General features: G+C 41.5%; 2 protein-coding genes across 2 annotated transcripts in view; one reads left to right on the forward strand and one right to left on the reverse strand.

The window, feature by feature from the left end:
• Window positions 1–7,457: 7,457 nt before the first annotated feature.
• CSRP3 (cysteine and glycine rich protein 3) lies at window positions 7,458–13,864 on the forward strand. Its single transcript, XM_026040218.1, has 5 exons — window positions 7,458–7,583; window positions 11,101–11,269; window positions 12,593–12,728; window positions 13,223–13,316; window positions 13,785–13,864. Exons 1-5 carry the CDS (start codon window positions 7,472–7,474, stop codon window positions 13,862–13,864), a joined length of 591 nt encoding a protein of 196 aa, XP_025896003.1. The 5' UTR covers window positions 7,458–7,471.
• A 5,594-nt stretch (window positions 13,865–19,458) lies between these two features.
• PTDSS2 (phosphatidylserine synthase 2) overlaps window positions 19,459–22,068 on the reverse strand; it is a 36,068-nt gene continuing 33,458 nt past the window's right edge. The window contains exons 11-12 of the mRNA XM_026040253.1: window positions 21,544–21,729; window positions 19,459–20,900 (exon numbers count right to left, since the gene is read on the reverse strand). Coding sequence (XP_025896038.1) covers window positions 20,756–20,900; window positions 21,544–21,729 — 331 coding nt within the window. The 3' untranslated portion in view covers window positions 19,459–20,755. The remainder of the gene's footprint in view (window positions 20,901–21,543; window positions 21,730–22,068) is intronic.

Genomic DNA, 22,068 nt, shown 5'->3' on the forward strand with positions numbered 1-22,068 from the left:
TTTTCCGCTATGCAAAGCAAGCTGAAATTGATTTTGTACAGAAAGGTACAGTCTGTAAGTCAGTGCATATTTTGCACAAAGGAAGTACTGTGAGCATGTAAATATTTTGTCTTAACAAAAAGGCCATAGTTRCAGTTTCTTTCACTTCTTTGTTCAATAATGCTCTTTTGTAAAGTTAGTAAAAACAACAAAATGAAATTTTACATAAACTTGATTAAATTAAGAATTATTTATACTGTATTTTAAATAAATTTGTTCTGATTAAGCTTACATGACCCTGTCACCTTTTGAGAGTTTTGCTTAATTTAATTTGATTAACAGTTAAATAACATACTATACAAGCCCTAGCATCTTTTTTTTTTTGGCCAGAGAGGGATAACTCCATCTTCTGAAGAAAGAGAGAATGGTATCTTACCCCAAATTGATTTTAATCTAAAGTTAACTAGATTAGACTTTCTGAGACTAGAGATTACAACAGGGAACAGAGGAAGAGATTTACAAAGTCTGGAATTCAAAGCAACCTTGTCCCATGTAAGTCTTCTACCACATGCAAGACCAAGTGTCACAAAATGAGATGTTACCTAGTTCGGAGAGTTAAAGAGAACCTGGCACCAACACAAGTCAAATGCCAGCTGGGAATCCTCCTTCCCAGCAAACACAGGGCAGACRAAAGCCTGACCACAACCATACACCCTCTTTGCCTCTGTTCTCCCCTGAGACACAGGGCTGAACCAGATGCTATATACTAGTCATTATTAATAGCTGGAGAATTCCTGAGGCAAAACTTCAGTTAAAAGCTGCACTTCTAGTTCCGGTTTTAAATTCTATTCTCTCTCCAGAAGGAGGGTCAAAGTGTAAAATTCATCTTTGTCTGCCAAAGGAGCTTGTCCATTGCAGAAACCACGGGTCAACTAACGGGCTTGCTTTCTAGTAATACAAGCAATTTTGGATAATACAAAATAGATCTGACTGAAGAGGAGAGCTCTTAAAAAGCTGCKACAAGATGGGGAAAAAAGCAAAAGCTGGGAAACAGAGCACTTCACTGCAGCAGCGAGCAAAGCTTTTCCTGTTCTCCTTTAAGTGATAATTAATCAGATATTCACCTTCCTCACGCTTTCTTCAATCATTTTTACTCTAGTGAGGACAAAGGCAAAGATTTACAGAAACTTGCATTAGGCAAAGGAAATAAACTTCAAAACTCACTTTTTTTTTTGAGACTGTAGTAAGCAGAAGAAGAAAAAATGTAATAATTAGGTTTTGCAAAAGGCTCTTGCCACAATTCCTATGCTCTGCTGTGAAAGCTGAACACTTATTCCAATTTYCTCTTGAGCATTCCTGGGCTCCTGCTGAATTACAGTCACTTGTTTTTGCACGTGGGCTTTCTAAAACTCAGCTCTTTGCTTTGTTCTTGCTCCTTTTGCAGGCAGAAGCGCTACCTTCTCCCTCCTCAAAGTATTTGATTCCCCAGAAGAGCCGGGTCTCGCTCTGACTAGCTGAGCTCACTGCTCTTCCCACCTCTCCAACGTGACCCGACTCCTCGATTTACTCCATTGCCAACCTCTAGGCAAGTTCCTCAGATCTTCAGACGAGCTTCAGTTTTCATAGGCTGCATTCCAGTTTTCTGAGCAGTGCTTTTAAGCTCCGCCTTTGATTTACAGAAAACAYAGTCCTGCTCCACCAGGAATATGAACACTAATGCATCTGCACACACCAATTGCTTATTTCAAGTCTGTTTCTACAATTTTAAGCTCTAATACTCCAATTTTAAGTACCTTCAAAACAAGATTACCCTCTAAATCTGTAAAGCACTTAAAGAAGTGAACACAAACCTTCTTACCCTTCCATCTCCCCCTCTCTAAACTGACTGCAATACCATGCATGTCCAAGGGGCTCGGAGAGGTTTGACAGTCACTTACAAACGCAACGATTAAATATGCTAATGTCAGCTACCGGTCTTAGTGCTTAAAAGAAGCACGAATTTAAAAGTGATAAGCATAATTCCCCTACTAAAAAACTTTTCGCAGTTACAAAGTTGTGAACTACTCATTAGTAGTATTTGGTTTAAGATCGTTGAGTCCCAGAGGTGCCTGCAATCAGCTGTTGATTTTTCTAATTATTTTCTTAGATTATTTTTGGCAATGCAATCATTTCTGACTCATTCCGGGAAGCGCTGTTTTAAGACTCACGTTTAAGCCCTTTAATTGCAACACTAACGTTTCAGTCCTTCAGTACGACCCATCAGAGCCCATTTGGAAATGCCTGTAGGCGCAGTCGGAGGGGCTGCGTTGCTGTCCACCAGCTCACGAGGGAACAAAACGCCAGGCTTTTGTCAGAGGTTATTTTCAGCCCCATGATAGCAATGGCATTGCTGAGATCCCTGAAGCCCTCGCTCATTCCCCTCCCCTCCCAGCTTATAGGGCCCCCAGTGGTGGCCACTGCATTTAAAGAGCGCAGGAACCCCTCGAGTTTAACTCAGACAAAGAAAGGGGGAAGAAACATCAGCCTGCTCTGGTAAGTGCAGTACAGGGGGTTCTGCAAGACTGTTTGGTAAAAGGATTGGGGTGGGGTTTTTTTTGCTTTACCAAGAGAAAAATGAGTAGGTATAGCATGGAACGGGGGATCCTAAAGAGCTGACAGCAGTATCACAGGTTTGTATTAGCCAGCTGGTAAGAGATTCTCGTGGATCTCAACTTCTTCTACGGCTCTTAGCATTACAGGAAGAGAGCTGGGGCAATTCCCCTCCATGAGATAGGCATGTGTTCTACATGGAGGATGGAATAGCTCAGAAAGTGCACAAGTCTTTCAAAACTTTGTTTCTAAGAGAAAGASTCACATTTTCCAGATTCTCTACCTTAATATACAAGCTTTCTTCAGTATACGCATTTACATGCTTCCAAAAATTCTCATTAAGACAGGAAAAGTATTTTAAAGCTTAAAAAAGTCATTCAAAATATCCCATATTGGCCACTAATTGGCCCTGTATATCAGAAGGACATTTCTATGTGAACTTCACTGAAGATCACTTAAAGAAAAATAGATGAAGAATTCACATGCTCATTCCATCAAGATATCATGATTGGCCAAGCCTTTAGAGAAAAAATAGTTATGTAATTATCTACTTTATTTTTCTCTATCCAAAATGATAAAATTATTTCAGAGAATGAARCCCATCACTTAAAATAACTCTGGGTCTGGTCTCAATCATCCTGGCAGTATTTCAAAGGCCATAAGAGGTTTGCTTGGGACTAGAGTACACAGATAAGGGTGTCAAGACGAGACTGTAGAAGGAAAAGTTAGAGTAGAGAGCACAGGATAAGGCTGGGGAAGGAAGCGATGGCTTGTACAGCACGATGCAGCTTCCCGCAGCCACGCAAATCAAACTGAACTCAGTGCTCGCAGGCTGGGAGGGTGAGCTTTTTAAGTCAAGACTATGTGTCTGGTTCTAGTATCAGCRTATTGCATCTCAGGGAGATGTCATCTTAAATTTCTGCAAAAGTCTTCACCCAAACTGTTTTAATAGTATATCTTCACCCAAATCTTCACCCAAACTGTTACCACGCCAGAGAATAAGACACTACTGGGAAGGAGACACAGGGATAAAAGGAAGCGACTCCGAGACAGGACTTTGAGTTCTTCTATCAGCTTTGCCCCTCACTCGCTTCTTATCAAGTCACTTAAAGCCTTCTGTTTGGAAAGGACTAGCGTAACTCAGCGTGACCAGGGTCAGGTAAAATGGGTATTTACTTTCCTGTGCCATTGTACAAAATCCCATCCTTTGATTTCTATGCATTGGCTTAATTCAGAAGTATAGGAAAAATGCTAGCCAACATAAGATGGGGTTATAGATTAGTAGCAACACATTAATTCATAAACCCAAACTTTTACCTATATCCATAGAGCACATGCACATACAGGAAATCTCTATAAATACATAACCACATCAATATCTTTCCCCCAAACGAGCTCACTCCTCAACTGCAATCATTTTCTCTGTTGTATAACTATTCTGCTGAGAAATGATGTTTTCTGCAATGGATTAGATTTGGACCAAAACACCTTGAGGCCTTTTCAGATGCAGTGACAGGATCTGTGCTCTGCACAGCAGAAACACCAAGATTAAACATGACATCGTGAGAAAAAAAAAAAAGAGTGGTATTTAAGCAATACTTTTAAACAGAAGTGAATTGTGTTAATATATTTTTAAATCAAACACGGCTTTTGCTGATAAGAAATACCTCACTTAATACAATGCTAAGCTGACAGGGAAAAAAAAAGATATTAAATAACCTAGAAACATTTAAAAGCCTTCATCTTCTTAAAAAGATCCTGCAGAGGAGACTCAATTGCCCTCGGTGCCATTTCGATGCTCCTCTGGTCCTTCTGTTGAAGCCACTCAAAGCTCTCTGCAGAGGAGATATCCCCGCTGTTATCCCCAGGGTGCTGGCGAAGGAGCGAGACTAAGGTCAAATGAGTCACTGACGGGCACGGGACAGGTCAGCAGTAAAACCGGCCTTATCTGTGCTCCCCTCCCTGCCAAACAGCAGTGATTTCTGCATTTTCTATAAATATCGCTTGAATCCTAGACCACCAAATACATATGTATTTAGAATGGAAATCCTAGGGTTTAGGAAGGCAACAGCTTTTTTCCCCCCCCACACACATCTTTTTCATCGGCATTGCCTATCTAATACTAGGACTCTCTTTTAAAGAACTATTCTCTCTGAAACCATGTAAAGCTGGTGCTGCGACTGYTTCCCGTTTAGATCAATGGATATAAATACATTTTTGGACTATGTTCTTACCAATGGCACTCTACTCAGAGTGACATAGAAGCTCTGCGACACTTACGTGCATGAGCTTTATATTCCAAATCACAGGGATTTTTTGCATGCCTGTGAAGAGCACGGAAGTGATTCCAAGGCTTCTCAGCCCGAGGCGAGGCTACCRAGCGAAGTTATGAGCTCTAACTCAAGCTAAGCACGGATCTCGGGCTGCACACCCCCAGCACATCAACAGTGTCCTACCCAACAGCCGCGTGTTGGAAGGAAACGATCCGGGCTGCTGAACGCTGAYGCAGCCAGGCCAAGAACACTCCTCCGCTTGGCAGTGCCATAAACGCATTGCAGAGCCTGGCATTACTAATATTAAAAAGTCCCTCTGTCACATATGGAATATGCCTATAGATCTACTTCCTACCAGAAAAACTCAATATTTGCAGAGGAGGCCCGAGCAAGAACACAAACACAGACTTGCCCCAGGTCTCGGCTGGCCAGTGCAGCCATCGTTGCCATTCCTAGGCCAGTGTCCTTAAGGGAATGTTTTTTACTGTGACTTCTTTCTCCTACAGCTTCCCATCAGGTGATGGCAAAAAAACATGGAAAATGTGCCTGCATGCCCAGTCACGTTGCTATAATTAGCCACAGGAGCAAAGTTCTTTGAAGAGCTCTAACCAAGGCCTGTAAGGGCACCAGCTTCACTATCAAACGTTATCAGACTTTTCCAGAACTAGCACTTCTTTTTTCTCTCTTGTTCAGCTAATGATGTAAGCAGGACTGCTTTCAAACAAGTATCCTGTTGCCACACTTAAGGAAACTTTCCCTTGTGCTTAAGATTTGATTCATCGCTTTGTTTTTAGAAGATGGGAAACAGGCACCAATACCAAAATGCCAGAAGAGAAAATATCAAATGGCCAAATAAGACATTAAGATTTTGCCTAGGTGAAAGATTGCTTCCTGCTTCTTTATCATTCCTCCAACATATAGCTAAAAAGGATTTTAAATCACTATTCAGTGAAGGGTTTACTGAGCAAGAGACACCAACTTCACAGTTTGCTCCTTGCATGCCACCATTTTCATTCCTTTTTCCAACCACATCAGATTCTTGCTTTTCAGTCATTGCACTGCAGATCCACGGAGTCGGTGGCGAGCTGCGCTTTCTCCCATCCCTGCACYGTGACAGTTCCTGAGTGTCAGGGAAGCTTCTCCTCGACAGCCTCCCAGAGAGCTGTCAGGGTCTGAAAGGGATTCATGATGCAGTTGTTATGTGACAGCAGAGGACAAGACTGAGCCAGGGAGCTTGCTCAGCTAAGCATAAAGCTGCTTTGCAAAGAGAAGGAGAGAGGGTCTCATTCCTGGATGGCAGGAATGCTGCCTAATGCAGGTAGTGGTCACGAAAGGGAATACGTGATTAAAGGGGGTTAAGGTCCGACGCAACACCAGAGTGGGTTTGTTTGGTTACACTAATATCCACAGCGGTATCAAATGCCAGTTGCTAAAACTTGCCTGTGGCGCCGCGTCTTCAGTGCTGCTGCTTCAGCATGAGCACACGCTCCTAGGCTGCAGGGCCCTCCTCCTTCTTCTGGGGCCTTCACTTCAATTTTTAGATTTAGTGACCAGAAAGAGCTCCTTTCAGTCTCAAGCTGAGCTYGAGGCATGCGCACACTGGAGGTATTCATTTTCATTCTGAAATTTGGCAGTGCAGCAAAGAACTCCTTAAGATGATGGCTAATAACAGACATTAGCGTCTAACATACAGACACTGTAAGCCTAAAATTCAACATATTTCAAATAAAGACCATATTACATCACAGCTGTGATAAACCTCCCCCTTTCCTTTGAGACCCAAAGAAAAGTCTCCTGTACTAGGCTTCACTCAGCGTTCAAAATCCTTTCCTTAGTTCAGGATAGCTCCCACTGAATTCACTCAAGCCCATCAGGACAAGCAGCTTCAGAAGAACTATAATAAGAAAGTGACTGACTTTCCCAGAAGGATAAGAAAGGCCCGAGCCAGGCGCTCGGAACAACCTGATAATGCAGCGTGCAGATGACAAGATGACAGCCCAGGCTTTCCAGAAACGATGACTCAAACACCGRGAGAGCGGGAGAGCTGACCGCTGGCGCAGGGGTTGGTTCAGCTGCGTGATAGCGTGGTCACCAGGAAGGGCACCGGGTCTGCAGTCAGCTCTGGCTGTCACTTCCCTCTCAGGTGACCTTGGGTAAGGTGCTCAGCTAATGGTAACGGAAACAGTAAGCAGCCCAATCTTCACTTTTCCCTCAGATGTCTGTGTTGTAAGAACGACTGACAAAGAAAAAGAGGCCTGRGGCACCTTAGGAAATGAGCTGTTTTTACAGATCCTGTCATGGTTGTTCAGCACAGGGATCTCGCAGGCGTTTTACAAGAAATTTGGAAGAGCCACAACTTGCTTTTCCCCAAAGTTTCCTCTGAAATAAAACCAACTGTTTAACCTCACGGTGAAATTCCTCAGGTGTGAATGGTACGATGTTACCCCTTAAGTCAAAAATTGTACTGCTGGTCATAGAGGAGAAGAGGTTGTGGAGGGATTGCTCCATCTCTCTGCTCCCAGAGAAGCCACTAGAGTAAAAAATAACCTGCTCTGCTTAAAGCAATTCATTTCTGCTGYCAGATTAACTTCTGTAATTCGATTTTGCTAGGTTACGCTTCGCATCTAAGGATGCCGAACTGGGGAGGTGGAGCCAAGTGCGGCGCCTGCGAGAAGACCGTGTACCACGCCGAGGAGATTCAGTGCAACGGAAGGAGCTTCCACAAGACCTGCTTCCTCTGCAGTGAGTCGGGCTAGGCTGTGCGATCCTCACAATGTTTTCTCACAATAGCTCTGCTCAAATCTAAAGCTAGCCAATTTACTCCCATGCTACTTTGCTTCTCAGCAGAAAAACAGAGTTCCTTCAGTTCAAAGTATTTGCTTATGGGACATCTATAGTGGGTCCTAAACGCCACCGAGGAGCTAGTTCCATGCAGTTTGATGCAGGGGCAGTTTCAGGGGATACGTACACCTCGCTTCCTGGAGAGCTCACAGAGGAAACCCACCACAGGTTAACCAACTCGAGCAGAGCGCAGCAGGATTAGAGCATCTCTAGAGGTCCCTTCCAACCCCAACCATTCTGAGAAGACTGACTGTTGTCCAGCAGTTTCTAGAAACCTTAGGAGTCCTAGGAGGCCCAAGACAACACTCCTAGACGAGCAGCCATGTATCACACACAGCTTTCAACTCTGAGGGGGAAGGGAGAAGAGGAGGGAGCAAGGACTCACAAGCTAGTTTGCTCAACTGCAGTTCATTTAAACTGAGAATCAGTTCAGAGGAAAGGTCCTCTTCTAGCAAACCTTTTATTTAACCCCAAGAGACAGCATCCACCAAAGATGAAACCTGTTTCCCAAGCTTTTAGGAATTGCAGAGATGAGAACTACCATTTTCAGATGAAGCAGGAAGTTCTCTGCTCCAAAGCAGCACTTAATAATCCAGTCTAGTTTCCCAAACCTTTGCCCCAGAGTAATACATTTCTTGGGATCTTCTCTCCTTTGAGACATGGATTCAATGGGTTTCGTTAGGGACACCAGATCACCACACATCACTATCCAGATTAATCTCTACAATCCGTCCCCACAACGTAGCTTATTACAGGTTTGTTTCAAATTAGAAAGTCTAGAAGAACTGAATAAATAGCACTCATAAGAGGGAARGTCATGCTATCAATACGGGAGACTTATTAATTTTATGGTGAATCCTAACATTAACTGATTTCACACAGGAACAYGAGTCACCAAAATCTCCCACCAATACCCCATCGGGCACGTGAGGCTCCTCCTCTTCCCTCTACTGCATATCTTCCCATTCACTTACTCTTTTACTCCACACACTCATACAATGCTTGTCAAACAGCTTTCAGGAATTGCTGCTGTCTCAACAGATGAGACACTAGCAGGAACGATCCCAATTCGGTTACACCTGCCCTTTGCAGAGAGGGTAAACAATGCGATAAGGGCTGAGGACAGTTAAATAGATTATTTTACTTTGCAGACAATGCTTGAGGTTCAGGAAGTCTGCAGTAAGGATACCAACTTGTTAGCTGAGAAAACACGGAGTCTGGCAGCAAAGTAAGAAGATTCTCCAGAGACTAATAAAAATATCCAACTGCCCTACTAGGGCTTATTTAATGAAAATTTGCTCCCATGTGTTTTCTCAGMCATCTAAAACCAAAATAAGCTCTTCATTTTTTGCCCTCGCTTGTTTGTTTTGATGAATTACAACACGCATCCATTTCTTAAGTTACAAGTCTGAACCCGACTATTTACAGGGTAGATACCAAAGCAGTACTCAAACAGAAGCACGTTCAAGGTAAAAAGTTAAAGCTGCATCTCAGTGTAGTTAGCATACGAGAGGTATGTTATTTGGTTTTACTTTTCCCATCACACACACGGATTATCAGCTCCAAACTAGATGGTTTGGTTTCACACAGCATGGCTCTTTGCTGAGCCTGTTGTAGGAATTTTTTGCCACCAAAGAAAAGCAATCTTTGTCCCCATACCCAATCTCAGATAGCTTAGCTAATAGGATGATTAATTGTTGCGTTTTTATCATACTTGACCAACAAAAAGGTCCAGTATTTTTGGATGAAAAGGTTTAATTTGAATAAAATAAGCATTTTGAACGAAACACTTAACATAGTAAGATTGAGCCTAAACTATAAAGTTTGGTATGAGCAGGATGACAGAGAGGCCATCCCCATGAGATGTCCCTTTCTGAGCAGATTACTGCTTGCCTGCCTGCCTTCCCTGCCAGGCTTTGCTTGCAAAGCAGCTGTAATGGGCGCTTGGCAGCATCACACACCATAAACCCGAAACTCCCGAGTGCTGGCTCATGAACAGAATCTGTCCAGAGATGACAGGGCTCAAAGTTATTTCAACAATAGCACTTCAAGGGCTTTTGCTCCATCTGTTGTGGCAAATTGATACTCTGCCCCTCAGGTGCCAAAAATAGAAGCACTTTATCTACCGCTAGAGTTTCTATCATCCCTTAGCTCCCTTAGCAAGCGTAGTCATCAAAGCAGAAGAGAGCATAGCAATAAGTGATCAGGTTTAACACATCCACAGAAGCCCCTAACTTTATCTCTATTARCTAAAAAATGTTCTTTGTAAGTTATCCCACCCCTCAAAACACACACAGTCTGGTGACAAAAATAAAACCGCACTGGTTCCAACACAATTTAAAATTCTTAATTTAAATTAATGCTTATCAAGATTCACAGTAGGACAGTTAAAATAAATGTGAAAAGATGGACTAATTGCAAGTCAGCTTACTTTTCTAGAGCTTGATGTCTGAATATCTTCACCTGCTTGTGCATTTCAGGGGTCCTGTAGGCAACATAAGCCCAAGTGACTTTTCTTTCCAAGGAATCAGCAGCCCATGGATGATTAGGGAACTGTGTGGTGCACACGTTTGTTCAAAGGACATTGGAGAAAGAAAGACTCTTTCCTTGTTTCTTCTTTCCCTCCCCTCCTCTGACACAGCGACCTGTTTGTAAAATAGGACTAACTCTTGACTCTTTCAAGTTGAGGCTACATTTAAATGGTGACATGGAGCATATAGCTTGGACTCCATTACAAGTGTTTGGCATTCCTATGGTATCTTCTATTCCAAAACCTTCAAGACTTTCCCCAGTGAGCTAAGCTATGTGATATTTCTCTGTACCAAACTGGAGTGGGAAGAGGTCTCTATTTTTGGCACTGCCAAAATCACGTTCTTGTCATCCTGAAGGAACTCCATTGGAGTTGAGACTATCAGGTATCAGCCCCCTCAAACCAACTTCCATGCAAATGTGACCATATAAAGCATGCCCTGCTTGATTTCTTTTTTATACACTTGCAAATTTTACTGCAGAGCAGCTCACAGCGATTCTGTCTGTGCCACGTGGATTAAAGCTTCAAGCAAGGATGTCTCGCAAGCTTCAATATTTCAACAATAAAGTTGACTATACACGCACCAGAAAATTTTGCTCATGGCCTAACGGAGGATCAACAATACAGTATTTTGGCACTAAGAATAAGCACAGTGTGTCATACTGTTGGTAGGATACTGTTACTGTTTGTACTTACTAAAAAGAGGGGAACAGCAGAGGCCTGAGCACATTGATAAACTGAACTGGGATCACCAAGTGGTTTGGTATATTTATATGCAACTCTCCTATTTTTGAAACAAAAATAAACACTAACTGTATTTACTGTGAGCTACATCGTAAGCACTTGTATATTCCCATCTGAGTTGTGCGTCACTTTTCCAATTTKTAGTGGGTTGCAGAAAAGCTCTGGACAGCACCACGGTAGCAGCTCATGAATCCGAAATCTACTGCAAAACCTGTTACGGGAGGAAATACGGTCCCAAAGGTATCGGCTTTGGGCAAGGCGCGGGATGTCTGAGCACCGACACCGGCGACCACCTGGGCTTGAACCTGCAACAGTGAGTTAAAAATCACTAACAGCATCCGCTAGTTTTCTGGTGCTACTTGCTCTGGAGCAGAGCATTTTTTAGCTATTTCATTCAGTTTCCATAACAACATGTAGCGAAAGGAGCAGAGCATTTTCCTACAGCTTTTTGTCCACGGATACAGTAATTTTACCAGGTTTTAATAATGTTCAGTCTCTTTAAACCTTCTTTGTAGATTATTTCGTTCTTCAGTGGGCAATTATTCTATTCTGTAGAAAGAGCCTTTACATGTTATCACAGACCCACAAATTCACTGCAATTGTAGTTTGCTATCCGCAGCACAATGATAAAAATCACATTCACTATAAAGCTATAGAGACTTTTTTCCTCCCTTTTTTCTCTCTCCATTTTTCCCCTTCCTTTAAACCTGTCAGAGGCTGAAATATACTTAGGTTTTACTGTTATAGAAATAATCACAATCCCACATACTCTCCTTTTTTTATAGGAAAATAACRTCTCTAATCCTCCCTATGGCTTGAATACTGTTTATAAAAACACAGAGAATATGACTGAACAAAGGAATCCTAATGGGACACCATCTTCAAAGGGCCTCAGCTGCACATAATTATCTCAGTACATTTTTATAGAGGTTTTTTTATTATTTTTTTAAATGATTCTCTGCACAGTCCCAAATCAACAGTGCTTTCTTCTGACATTACCGTAACRAAGCCAATTAACAAATGTAAGTTTGTTTCCTGCATAGCATAAGCGGTTGCAGTTAAATGCATTTCTTTAAGATATTCACCCATTATGGATATATTTCTCTGTACTGGAAATCACTTCCTGTGGGTTAACGACCTGTTGCAGTCCACCAGTCTAGTAATTCAGAAGTCATAGACTTAGGCTGACATTACAGACATAAAGCACGGTAATTTTCTGAAGCTTTGACCCTGGCACCAGGCAGGGCTGCTCCTTGGCCAAATGAGAACCACAGTCACTTGTCAAAACCTGTCCAAATTGCCAAGTGCCCAGAGAAAGAAGAGCATGCAAACCCCGCGGTTCTTTGAGAGCTGCTTGCTACTGAGTACTAGCACCCGGCCAGTGACCAGGATCCCAGATCTGCTCACATACTCACATACTTTCACCTCTCAATAAAACAGTTTGTTTTGGTTTGTTTTTTTTTACCTTTGCTTCTCATTAAATACAATCTCTTACACACCTAGCTGCTGTCAGCTCCATGTAGATCTGCAACCAGCTGCTACTCAGCCCAGTTTAGGAAACAGGTTACGGTATCAAAATCRCATTTCTTGAATGAAGATATTATAAGCAACGTTTAACTGAAAACTTCTGTTTTAGGGGATCACCGAAGCCTGCTCGTCCTTCTACACCTACTAATCCTTCAAAGTTTGCCAAAAAGATAGTAGATGTGGATAAGTGTCCCCGCTGTGGCAAATCAGTATATGCTGCGGAGAAGATAATGGGGGGAGGAAAAGTAAGTAGCAGTTACTAAAACAGCTTCCAAAAGTGGTGATGAATTATAGYTAACTCATCTTTAAATTTTTGCTCATGGTCTTGATGTCTTGCAACAGTAGCTGAGAAATGCAGAATCCTCACTTGAAGGAGGAATATTCACAGACCCTCCTTAAACCCAGCAACAAAACCCAAAACTAACAGCTTCACACACTTCAGCCTTCACTGCTCCATCCATCCCCAGCACTGTGGAAAAGTCTGGGTAAATACTTCTCAAAGCTATTGCTTTACTAACAGCAGCAGCTTTTGGCCTCTACTAATTTGGAGCAAAATTCAKGTTCAGAGAACCTATCTACTGAAGTTACATGAATTTAGCATGACTGAAAACAGAAGCAGTTAAGACCAATAAGCCCATTTTACTTTCTTTACACCATCAAACACAATTGTTTGTCATCTCACGTAGCTGTGAGCTAGGTATTTTCTGTACCCTCACCTGAGCTGTCTCCATTTCCTCAGCCATGGCACAAGACGTGCTTCCGCTGTGCTATTTGTGGAAAGAGTTTAGAATCTACAAACGTTACAGACAAAGACGGAGAGCTCTACTGTAAAGGTAAGAACTGCAGTGAGCTGAGCTGGGCTACAGAGTCAATTTTTCTCAGATTATTCTGTTTAGACCTAGTACAGTCATCGTGATTTATCTTGCTACATGCCTAGCAGCTTCATCAAATTGCATTTCACACTTTTCTAAAAAAACTTTCAGAAAAACAGACAGACACATCTTCTACTTTTAATATCTACATTTTAAAGATGTCCTCTACAAGTATGACATCTTCTGAAATTTGCCCTATGGCCTCCTAACAGAGATCACTGGCTGTACCTGGTGGGCACATACCTGTACAAACTCACTCCAAAGTCCACAAGGACATGGACCTTTATAGGTCTTCATTCTGAAGTCACGGTCCTAACTGGATGTCTTTCAAGCATGAGTAAAAGATGCTTCATAGATAGCAGTAGCACAGATGTTGCTTTTGTGCTATATTATACACCCATTATTATTCCCCACCTGTTTTTTTTGCAGTTTGCTACGCAAAAAATTTTGGTCCCAAAGGAATTGGTTTTGGYGGTCTCACTCAAGTGGAAAAGAAAGAGGATGAATGAGAACAACTGGACCCAACAGACTTCAGCTGCTATTGAAACCACCAAATGATAGTTGCCAAGTAAAACAGTAAACATGACATAATGRCAAGAACCTAATGCATTATATTTGATGTTCTTCACCTTGCAGAAAAGATTTGTTTGCTTTTATTGTACGAAATTCATAGAATAGCTTAAAGAGCAAATAAACTAGATTCATGCTTATGCAGAAAATAAAAAATGCTAATTATAACGTTATTGCTTTTTAAACCAGTATTTATCAAGCCTTAGGCTGGATCTTTAAAGACCTGGGACACTCTACTGCGCTGATTTAAGCCACCTTTCCCTCTGTTTAGAATATTATGYTGCTTCTACCAATTTCCTAGTGACATTCTGAACAATTTGACATTATTTGTATTACAGCAAAGCAGCTGTTATGCAGTTTGAGACAGTTGATGAGGATTTGAAATTCTCTAAGAATGAGATATTTCTGAGAAGACATTTTCTTAGAATACAGTGCTGCGCTGTTTTATGTTTTCACGCTACAATAAAGTACTGAGACAGCTTTCATGTTATTTTGTTTTGCTCGGTCTTTGTGTTCTACACCACTGCAGATTAATGCATTTCAGCAAGATAAATAAAATCCCTCCCCTTCCTTAGCTGCAGGAATTCTAGTTCATTACCCTGTTTTACCCTGTGCTGTCAGTTCCAGATGAGACTCAACGTTTCCTTTTTCTTTGTTTAAACAATCTGCAAACAAAGCCAAGTGTATCAATAAGGGTTTGAAATTTTGCCTGGAGAAAAAGAAAAAATACCTTGTTAAAGAAAACAAAAAATCTTAGCGTCATTTCAATCACGTGAAATTTCTATAAATTCAGCTGAAACTATATACACAGACGTAAAACTATTTTTTCATATTCAAACCTGCTGTAGCTTATGCAGTGTAGTTTACTATTTAAAACCACAGTAAAAMTTAAAAGAAGCCACTTACAGAAAAATTTGTAAAGAGATGACAGTTTTATTTAGCATTCATCTCAGCTGCTCTAGAAATTCAGCAATACTTTCCTTCACCCAGAATGAAGATTTTTCTCCTTTGCCAGGGGAAGATCATATTCACTTTAATTATCATTTCCAATGATTTTTTGGAGTCCTGGTCATATCCACCCTCCCCTTTCTCACTCAGGACACAAGAGTCCTGGGCTTGCAGGAGAGCCATTCCCTCCATCAATCACTCTAGTTGTCTTTCCCTCTGCCACCTATCTAGTCACTCGCCACGCTTCCCAGGGAATCCTTCAATAACAACGAGGTACTATGTCAGATTCGCTCTCGTTCAGGCAATAAATACAAGTTCTGGAACTTTGCATACAYGCTATTTTCAAATTTGATAAAACAAATTCTCACCTATGCACTGCACAGGAATCACAGGCAAAGCAATGCACCAATACCAAAAACTTCTTTACCTAGTAGACCAAAAAGAATGGAGTTTTTGAGCAAAATACATGTATTTTGTTTAGACATGCAAAGTGGAAACCATAAAAAAGTTATGCTCAAGTGAATTTCTGATTCAGTATCACAGACATCACCAGTGGTATGGTCTGTGTGAGGCTCACGTTTCAATGAGAAGATGTAGGCAAGGAGACAGTGGCAGGATGGAGAAAGAAACAAGCCCCAGTAGGAAGAATTTTTTACAACCTATGCATTTTGATGACAGAACTATGAACTCTCTTAAAAAGTATTTCATCAATTAATTGCTTGCAGATTTAGCAAGGATACACAAGGCAGCAAACCAACAAAGCAAAAACGCTCATGTTGTAAYACGTTAGCCCTTACCTTTACATGAAACCACCTACCTTTTTGTCAATCTTCTTCTGAAGTCTGAATGTATCCAGGAGCAGTTCCCCAAGTTTCACAGGAATAATAAAAATGCTCCACTATGGTGATTACAACAGCAATATGCAGAATTGTGTCATCTCCACGCAGTAATTAGATTGAGGAACATATGCTTATGTTACTTATCACCACTACTCAACAGACAAAGTATATGTTTTTCAAATAATACAGAAAAAGGACTTACACTCTCACTGSAGTAAACGTTTCTTAAGTGAATGGCACAGGGCACTAAGGAGCAGAGTGCCCAAGTATGRATTCCATCCCAGTATCCACAGAAGCAGGATATTAGGACCAACTCTCAAAATCYAAAATAGTTCTCATTAAAAATCAAGAAGATAAACTAACTACGAAATATTGGCCATATGCATGGTCAGTCTTACAGCTGCATTTGGTTACGCTGCAATCGCAGGGTGCACTGTTGTAAACCAAATGATGTTTCATTTCCTGTGGCTATTGCTGTCAATTTGCCCTGTTATTGATACTGAGAAACATCTTGAAACTCCACAACACAACACTGAATAATATGCTTTCCCTTCAGAAATATTATTTCCAAGCACATTTACGGATCTCCAAACGGAATGACTTCAGCGAAATTAATCCTGGTAATTGTATTAAAGAAATCTAATTAGAAACGGTATGAAAGATAATGCCATTTAAGGAATTAAGTAATTAAAATTAAAATGCTACTTAGTGTAATATATTCTAGGTTGTTTAATACAACATTATTCTCAGTTTTAAGCATCTTCCTAAATATCTTTTGAATGGAACTTTTCACAAAATTGATCAATAAACAAATGGCCTGTGCATGTCAAAAAAACAAAGCACTGAAAAGCATAGCTGATTGAACAAGCATCAGTGAAAAGCCTCTTCAGAAACAGGTGTCTGTGTGTAATTATATATATTTACATACACATAATTTTTTTAAAAATTAGCACCATAAAATAATGAAACTGTTTTTTTTCCCTAAGAATTTGACTCAGAATACCTTTTAAGCAGTTAAAAACTTYTGCACACATGGATTCTTTAGCCAAATAGGTCTAACAGTAAAAAACAGAATTTATGTAGTAGTGTGTGAAAAATACAGTCTTGGTTTAGTTGTAAGCACAGTTAGCATTGTCATTTCAATAAATACTGTTATGGTAACGGCTGAAGAAAGCAGGAAACCCGAAAAATAGTGTGGGATAATGCAGGGAGGTCTGGGTAAACAGAGGTAGAGAGAATGGTTCATCAAGAAGTCATTCTGTATCACAAATCGAGAAGCAAAAGCGGAGGTAGAGCAAACTTGTCAACCCTGTGAATGGCTACTGCAGTGTGCGCCACGTGCAGACCTTCAGCAACAGTCCCTAACACAGCAGTTAACAGTCTGCTTAAACCGTCCTTTTTTCCCCTCAAATTTTCAACAGTGACAAACTATTGTTTCACACACCTGAAAGCATTTGGTTTCTGAATTTTATATATAAAATCCTTCACAGAAATAGCAACTATTTCTCAGTATTTTTTTAAAGACCAAGTAAAACTGTAAACGTTGAAAATAATACTGCATCCGATACCAAAGACGGCATCTATGATCAATAAATGCATGTAGAGAGGGAAAAACGTACAAACCACAGAGTCATTGCAGACAGTACCAAGAGCAGTAGATTTCCTTTCCAAAAAAATCAAGAAACAGTCCTCAAGTCCATTCCATAACCTACGGCTCACATCAATGCCAAGAAAAATGCCAACAGCAGGAAAATCTATTAAAAAGAACCTTATTATGAAGAATAATATGGAAAGGAACAGCTGTAGGAGAAGAGCATGGAAGGGGCCTCCCCGCTGTGGAGAAAGTCCCTACTGCTTCCTCCCCCAGGGACTCCAGGCAGGTGGGAGCAAGGGCACTTCTCACTCCTAAGCCTGGCTTTAAGAGAACAGAGCAGGCTACTTGTGTCAGAAGGTGCTGATATCTGAAGCAGGCAGCTGAGACGCCAGGAGTGCTTTGGAAGCAAAAGGGCACCCCTCTTCTTGTATAGATACAGACTTACCTTTGATAAATCTCACTACAAATGCCAGGGAATAACCAGGAAAGGAAAAGAGCTTCCTCYGAGTAAACCAAACAAGTTAGCCTGAGAAAGTGGTAAATAAGATACGGATGTGAATCGAAGTGGGAGACAGCTGCATCTTCCATTGCTGGTAGGGTGGTCAATCTTAAGCCACTCTTACGCCAAATCTTACTCAATTACAGTTTTATCAGCTCTTCTCCTCTTTATAGGGTTCCTCAAAGACAAGCACTCTTCAAATAGGGATGATTACCAAAGGGTTCCTTAAAAATAGGCACAATTTCAGCGATAACAACCCACCTTCAATGGTAGGCATCCATCTGGCAGGGAAACACAAGCTTTTCAAAGACGCAAAGTTACCAGACCTGCTGTGCAGAGCCCAGTTCTGTTGTACAGTCCATTTGAAAATTCTCTTCAAGAGATGTTTCCTCACAACAGCAACAGGTTTGGAAAGAAGCAAGAGGTTGTGACATTCATTTCATTGAAAATCTGGACAACTTCTCTACCGTAAGGCCCAACACCAGTTACAGGCAGCACCAGCGTATTCGATAGGTGCTGTCCCAAAGGGAATTCAGAACAAGCTCCATCAGCCCCACAGTTGCCCTCACGAGGCAGCGAGCAAGATAAAGCCACCAGCACACATTGTACCAAAGAACACACCAGCAAACATCGCTTTATTACATTGGTTCAGTTGTCCAGACTAACCATAAAAGCTGTTTAGATGAACACCGATGGACACAAGTTAGTGTTTCCGTATTAGCTCAAAATTCCAGAATCGTTATTAGGGAACACCTATTCTTCAGTTGTTTCCAACGTACATAGGTGGGTCTTGGGAGTGGGAGTCCGATGGGAATTCTCCCCACATGTGCCTGGCATCCCCCGAGTCAGGGAACAGACCCAAAAGGTTGTGTTTCAGAGGTCAGAAAGGGGAGTCACAGCGTTAATCAGCACAGACAGAATGGAAATACACCRCCCAGAGCCTTGCTCAACTGGGACGACACAAGCACAAGACACTGGTACTAGGCACCCAACAAGCAGTTAACGGTTCCTAAGACTGGTGTAAAGCCAGAACTAGAACGACCCTGTGTGGAAAGACATAGAAACAAATATCCGCTCACCTCTGCAAAGCCTGCCCCTTTGCAAGTTTGTCGGCGACCAGTTACAAGTCGTATGTTCCTCACTATGTTACAGCAGCAAAATCCTACGGTTTAAGAGCAGCCATCGAGTGACTATGCACAGTACATGGTACATACTCGAGAAGCCTGACGCTACCTCTCATATTGGTCATCCTCCTCTCCACCTAAGCAGCAGGAGCAGCCCCCATGGCCCACAAACTATGCTTAATTTGAGCTCTTTAGACACAGTTGAACTGCTCGGTTAATTAAAGTCTGCTCTACTACTAAATGTCCATTGTTTAGGGGGAGAAAGTATTTGGGTCACTCTGTAAACACAGGAGAAATGCAGATTTTGGTTGTCATTCAAGTAGAAGACCAAAACAGGTCAGAAATGTGAGTGTTTGCTCAAGTCAGCAGCTCTGCAAGTCTCCCRTCACTTAAAATTTGAGATCAAGCTCTTGAAATTTCACTTTTTACTGGTGGTTTTTATATATATATATWTTTTTTTTTTGAATAAACCCTTCCCTGCAAAAATAGCACAAAATATTCTTTAATAGCCAGATTACTATATTTAAAAAGTGATACGGCTACAGGTCCGTCAGTGTCTTGAGGTCACTGCCAAGGCTTAAGAGCAGGCGAAGTTGACACTATCCCTAAGCTCATGCCAGGAGCAGCACCTTACCTCGGAATAATGACCTGRAAAATGAAGCCTGGGTTTCCTAACGCTGCCTAGCCAGCCCTGCAGGCCCTCCACTGTTGTACATGACCCGGGAAAGAACTATGAGCTTTCCCTTAGTTAGTTTTGTCGGCAGAGACGGCCACACATTCCTTTGTGCGTGACTGCAGAGAACGCTTCTCCAGTTTGCCTCAGGGGACTGCTGAGTCTGGAGTTATTTTGGGGAGGAACGGAGCAGTCCCAAAGAATGGCAGAACCTGACATGCCTCATAGAGCAGATACCAAGAATGAAAATCCCTTGATAAGCTAAGGTGAGAATAAGGCAAATAAGACTGGAGGAATAACTCCCCGTTTTCTCCTTGTAGCATATTTTACTCCATGAATGTAACAAAAGGCAGGTTAAGGTCTCYCATTTAACCTTTCCTTTAGTTTGAGAGATGACCAATAATAACAACAACAACAATAATAATAATATTAATAATAATTAAAAAAAAAGCTAAGGACAAGTCTTCTGCCTCCCAAGGGCTGTGGTATAACCTAGAATGATCATAGGCTATTCCAGGATGCTGAAAGTCAGTTTAGAGAAAGGCAATAACCCCTGCATAACAGGGGCTGTAACAGTAGTGTACTGTATTATATTCTGTGCAATTACGCATCTTGTCCACAAGCTTCAGTCACCTACCTACGTTTCTCTCACTGCAGTTCTGTTAACTGGTGGCTGAAAAAGTTAAATAACATTACTCCACAGCTCAAGGTAGTTTCAGCAGAAATATAAAATCCATTTCCTGTGAAACATATCCATATTCTCCAAAACAAGTGTTCCTGCTGCCCAAATGTCAAAATTGAAATCTCRGTTTCCTGGAAATAAATCAACAAGGTTCCTTTTGCACTTTGTTCTAAAGTCCCTTCTCTCCAAACCTTGTTTTGCATGGAAGACACATGTGACATACTTGAACGAAGATCTCTTCTTGTTGAGATGCTGTTGGCTCTTACTTCCCTCTACACAGACTTTCTCTGGTTCTCACTAGCCATACACAAGGAGGGGTACGTATGTCAAAGCGACATCTTTTCCCCCAAGAGGTTTTTCATATGTTGGAAAACTAACGATGAAAATTACAAATCGGGTAGGATAAGGGTTGCAACTGTCCACCAGGCTAACTGGAGCACTATGAGTTCCTCTTAACCCTTTGTTCATTGCTCAAAGTTTTCTTTCCCTTAGTTTGTTCCCGTTTTGTTCATCCAGTATGGAAGAATGTCCATCACCGTTGCTCAAGCATTTGTCTCTCTCGTTTTTGTGCTCTTGCTTCTGTCTTCTTATCTCCTTATACCGCAAGGTGATGTCACTAGAAATAATAATAATAAAAGGAATAAGTTTATTCCAGTGTTGCGAACAAACAATTTAAATACTGTATAAAAAGAATAAGGATAACTTGTTCTGAAGGCAAGTAGCCTTGGAATCATTGAATCCATTTCAGTCTTCTGGCTCTACATTTCTAAATTTGCTAACGGCACTTTCAGAGGCCTAACACATTTCAGAAGCATGCTCAAAAAGAGCAGTCCCTCCCTGCCATTGTACAGGGCCTGCTCTACAGATTACTTTAATTCTTCCAGGCACATTCTGCTGCTTTTCATTTACTTGCAGAGATGGCACATCCTAGATCAGCATCCAAACCAAATGCATTTAACTTGGCTCACTTGCTGTTGACACTAGGAAAGCTTGGGACAACTGCAATGCGGCAAAACGGCCTTGCAACAAAGCTGTGAAGCACCTTAATTTTCTCTGAACCAAGCACAAGAAAAAGAAAATGCTGATCTTGGCTGTCATCTTCGTTACCCCAGAAAGCTCGATGTAGTCAAGGATTTTAACTGTTCACCTGCTTTATAGCAGATATAAAGTAAATAATCTACTGAGACCTACAGGTTTGATCCAGAAAGGCTGCAAGAAAGCTGAATGCAGCACGTCACGCTGCCTCAAGCGCTTCTTACCGTATGAAGAAACGCCAGGCTGTCCAGGTGAGCACAAGTATGATCCCCAACATCCAGCACTGGGTAATGTAGAAAGGAAGAGAGAGCGTGAGGGTGTAGGGATCGTACTTCACAACGATCAGAAACTCCGTGGCAGTAATAGCAGCAACCAGCCATGCCTGCTGACCCAGCTTCTTATGGAACTTCCTGCAAAATAAACAGAGATACAAGGAAGATTACCCAAAAGAAGAAGCCTTCAGAGAAATAATCATTCAGAAAAAGACAGATGGGGAAATCATTTTATTGAGCCTTGTATAATACTAAAAGTCTAGTCTGGATTATATGTGCTGAGCTTGTGTAGGCTGAGCACTTTCATGTTAAYCTGAAGAGGTTCTGAAAACACTTCAAAAATTAAACTACTGCATAAGAAAGCAAAGTTTTCCYATTTCCAAGCGACCAGTAAATCCTGACCAACTTGAGATCAGGTGATGTTTGAGGTAAGGTACAAGACACAAGCTCTGCTAGGTTTCCTCTGCAAACATCAAG

This window comes from Nothoprocta perdicaria, unplaced genomic scaffold (genome assembly GCF_003342845.1).
Source record: "Nothoprocta perdicaria isolate Ctin4 unplaced genomic scaffold, notPer1 scaffold_251, whole genome shotgun sequence".
Classification (NCBI taxonomy): domain Eukaryota; kingdom Metazoa; phylum Chordata; class Aves; order Tinamiformes; family Tinamidae; genus Nothoprocta; species Nothoprocta perdicaria.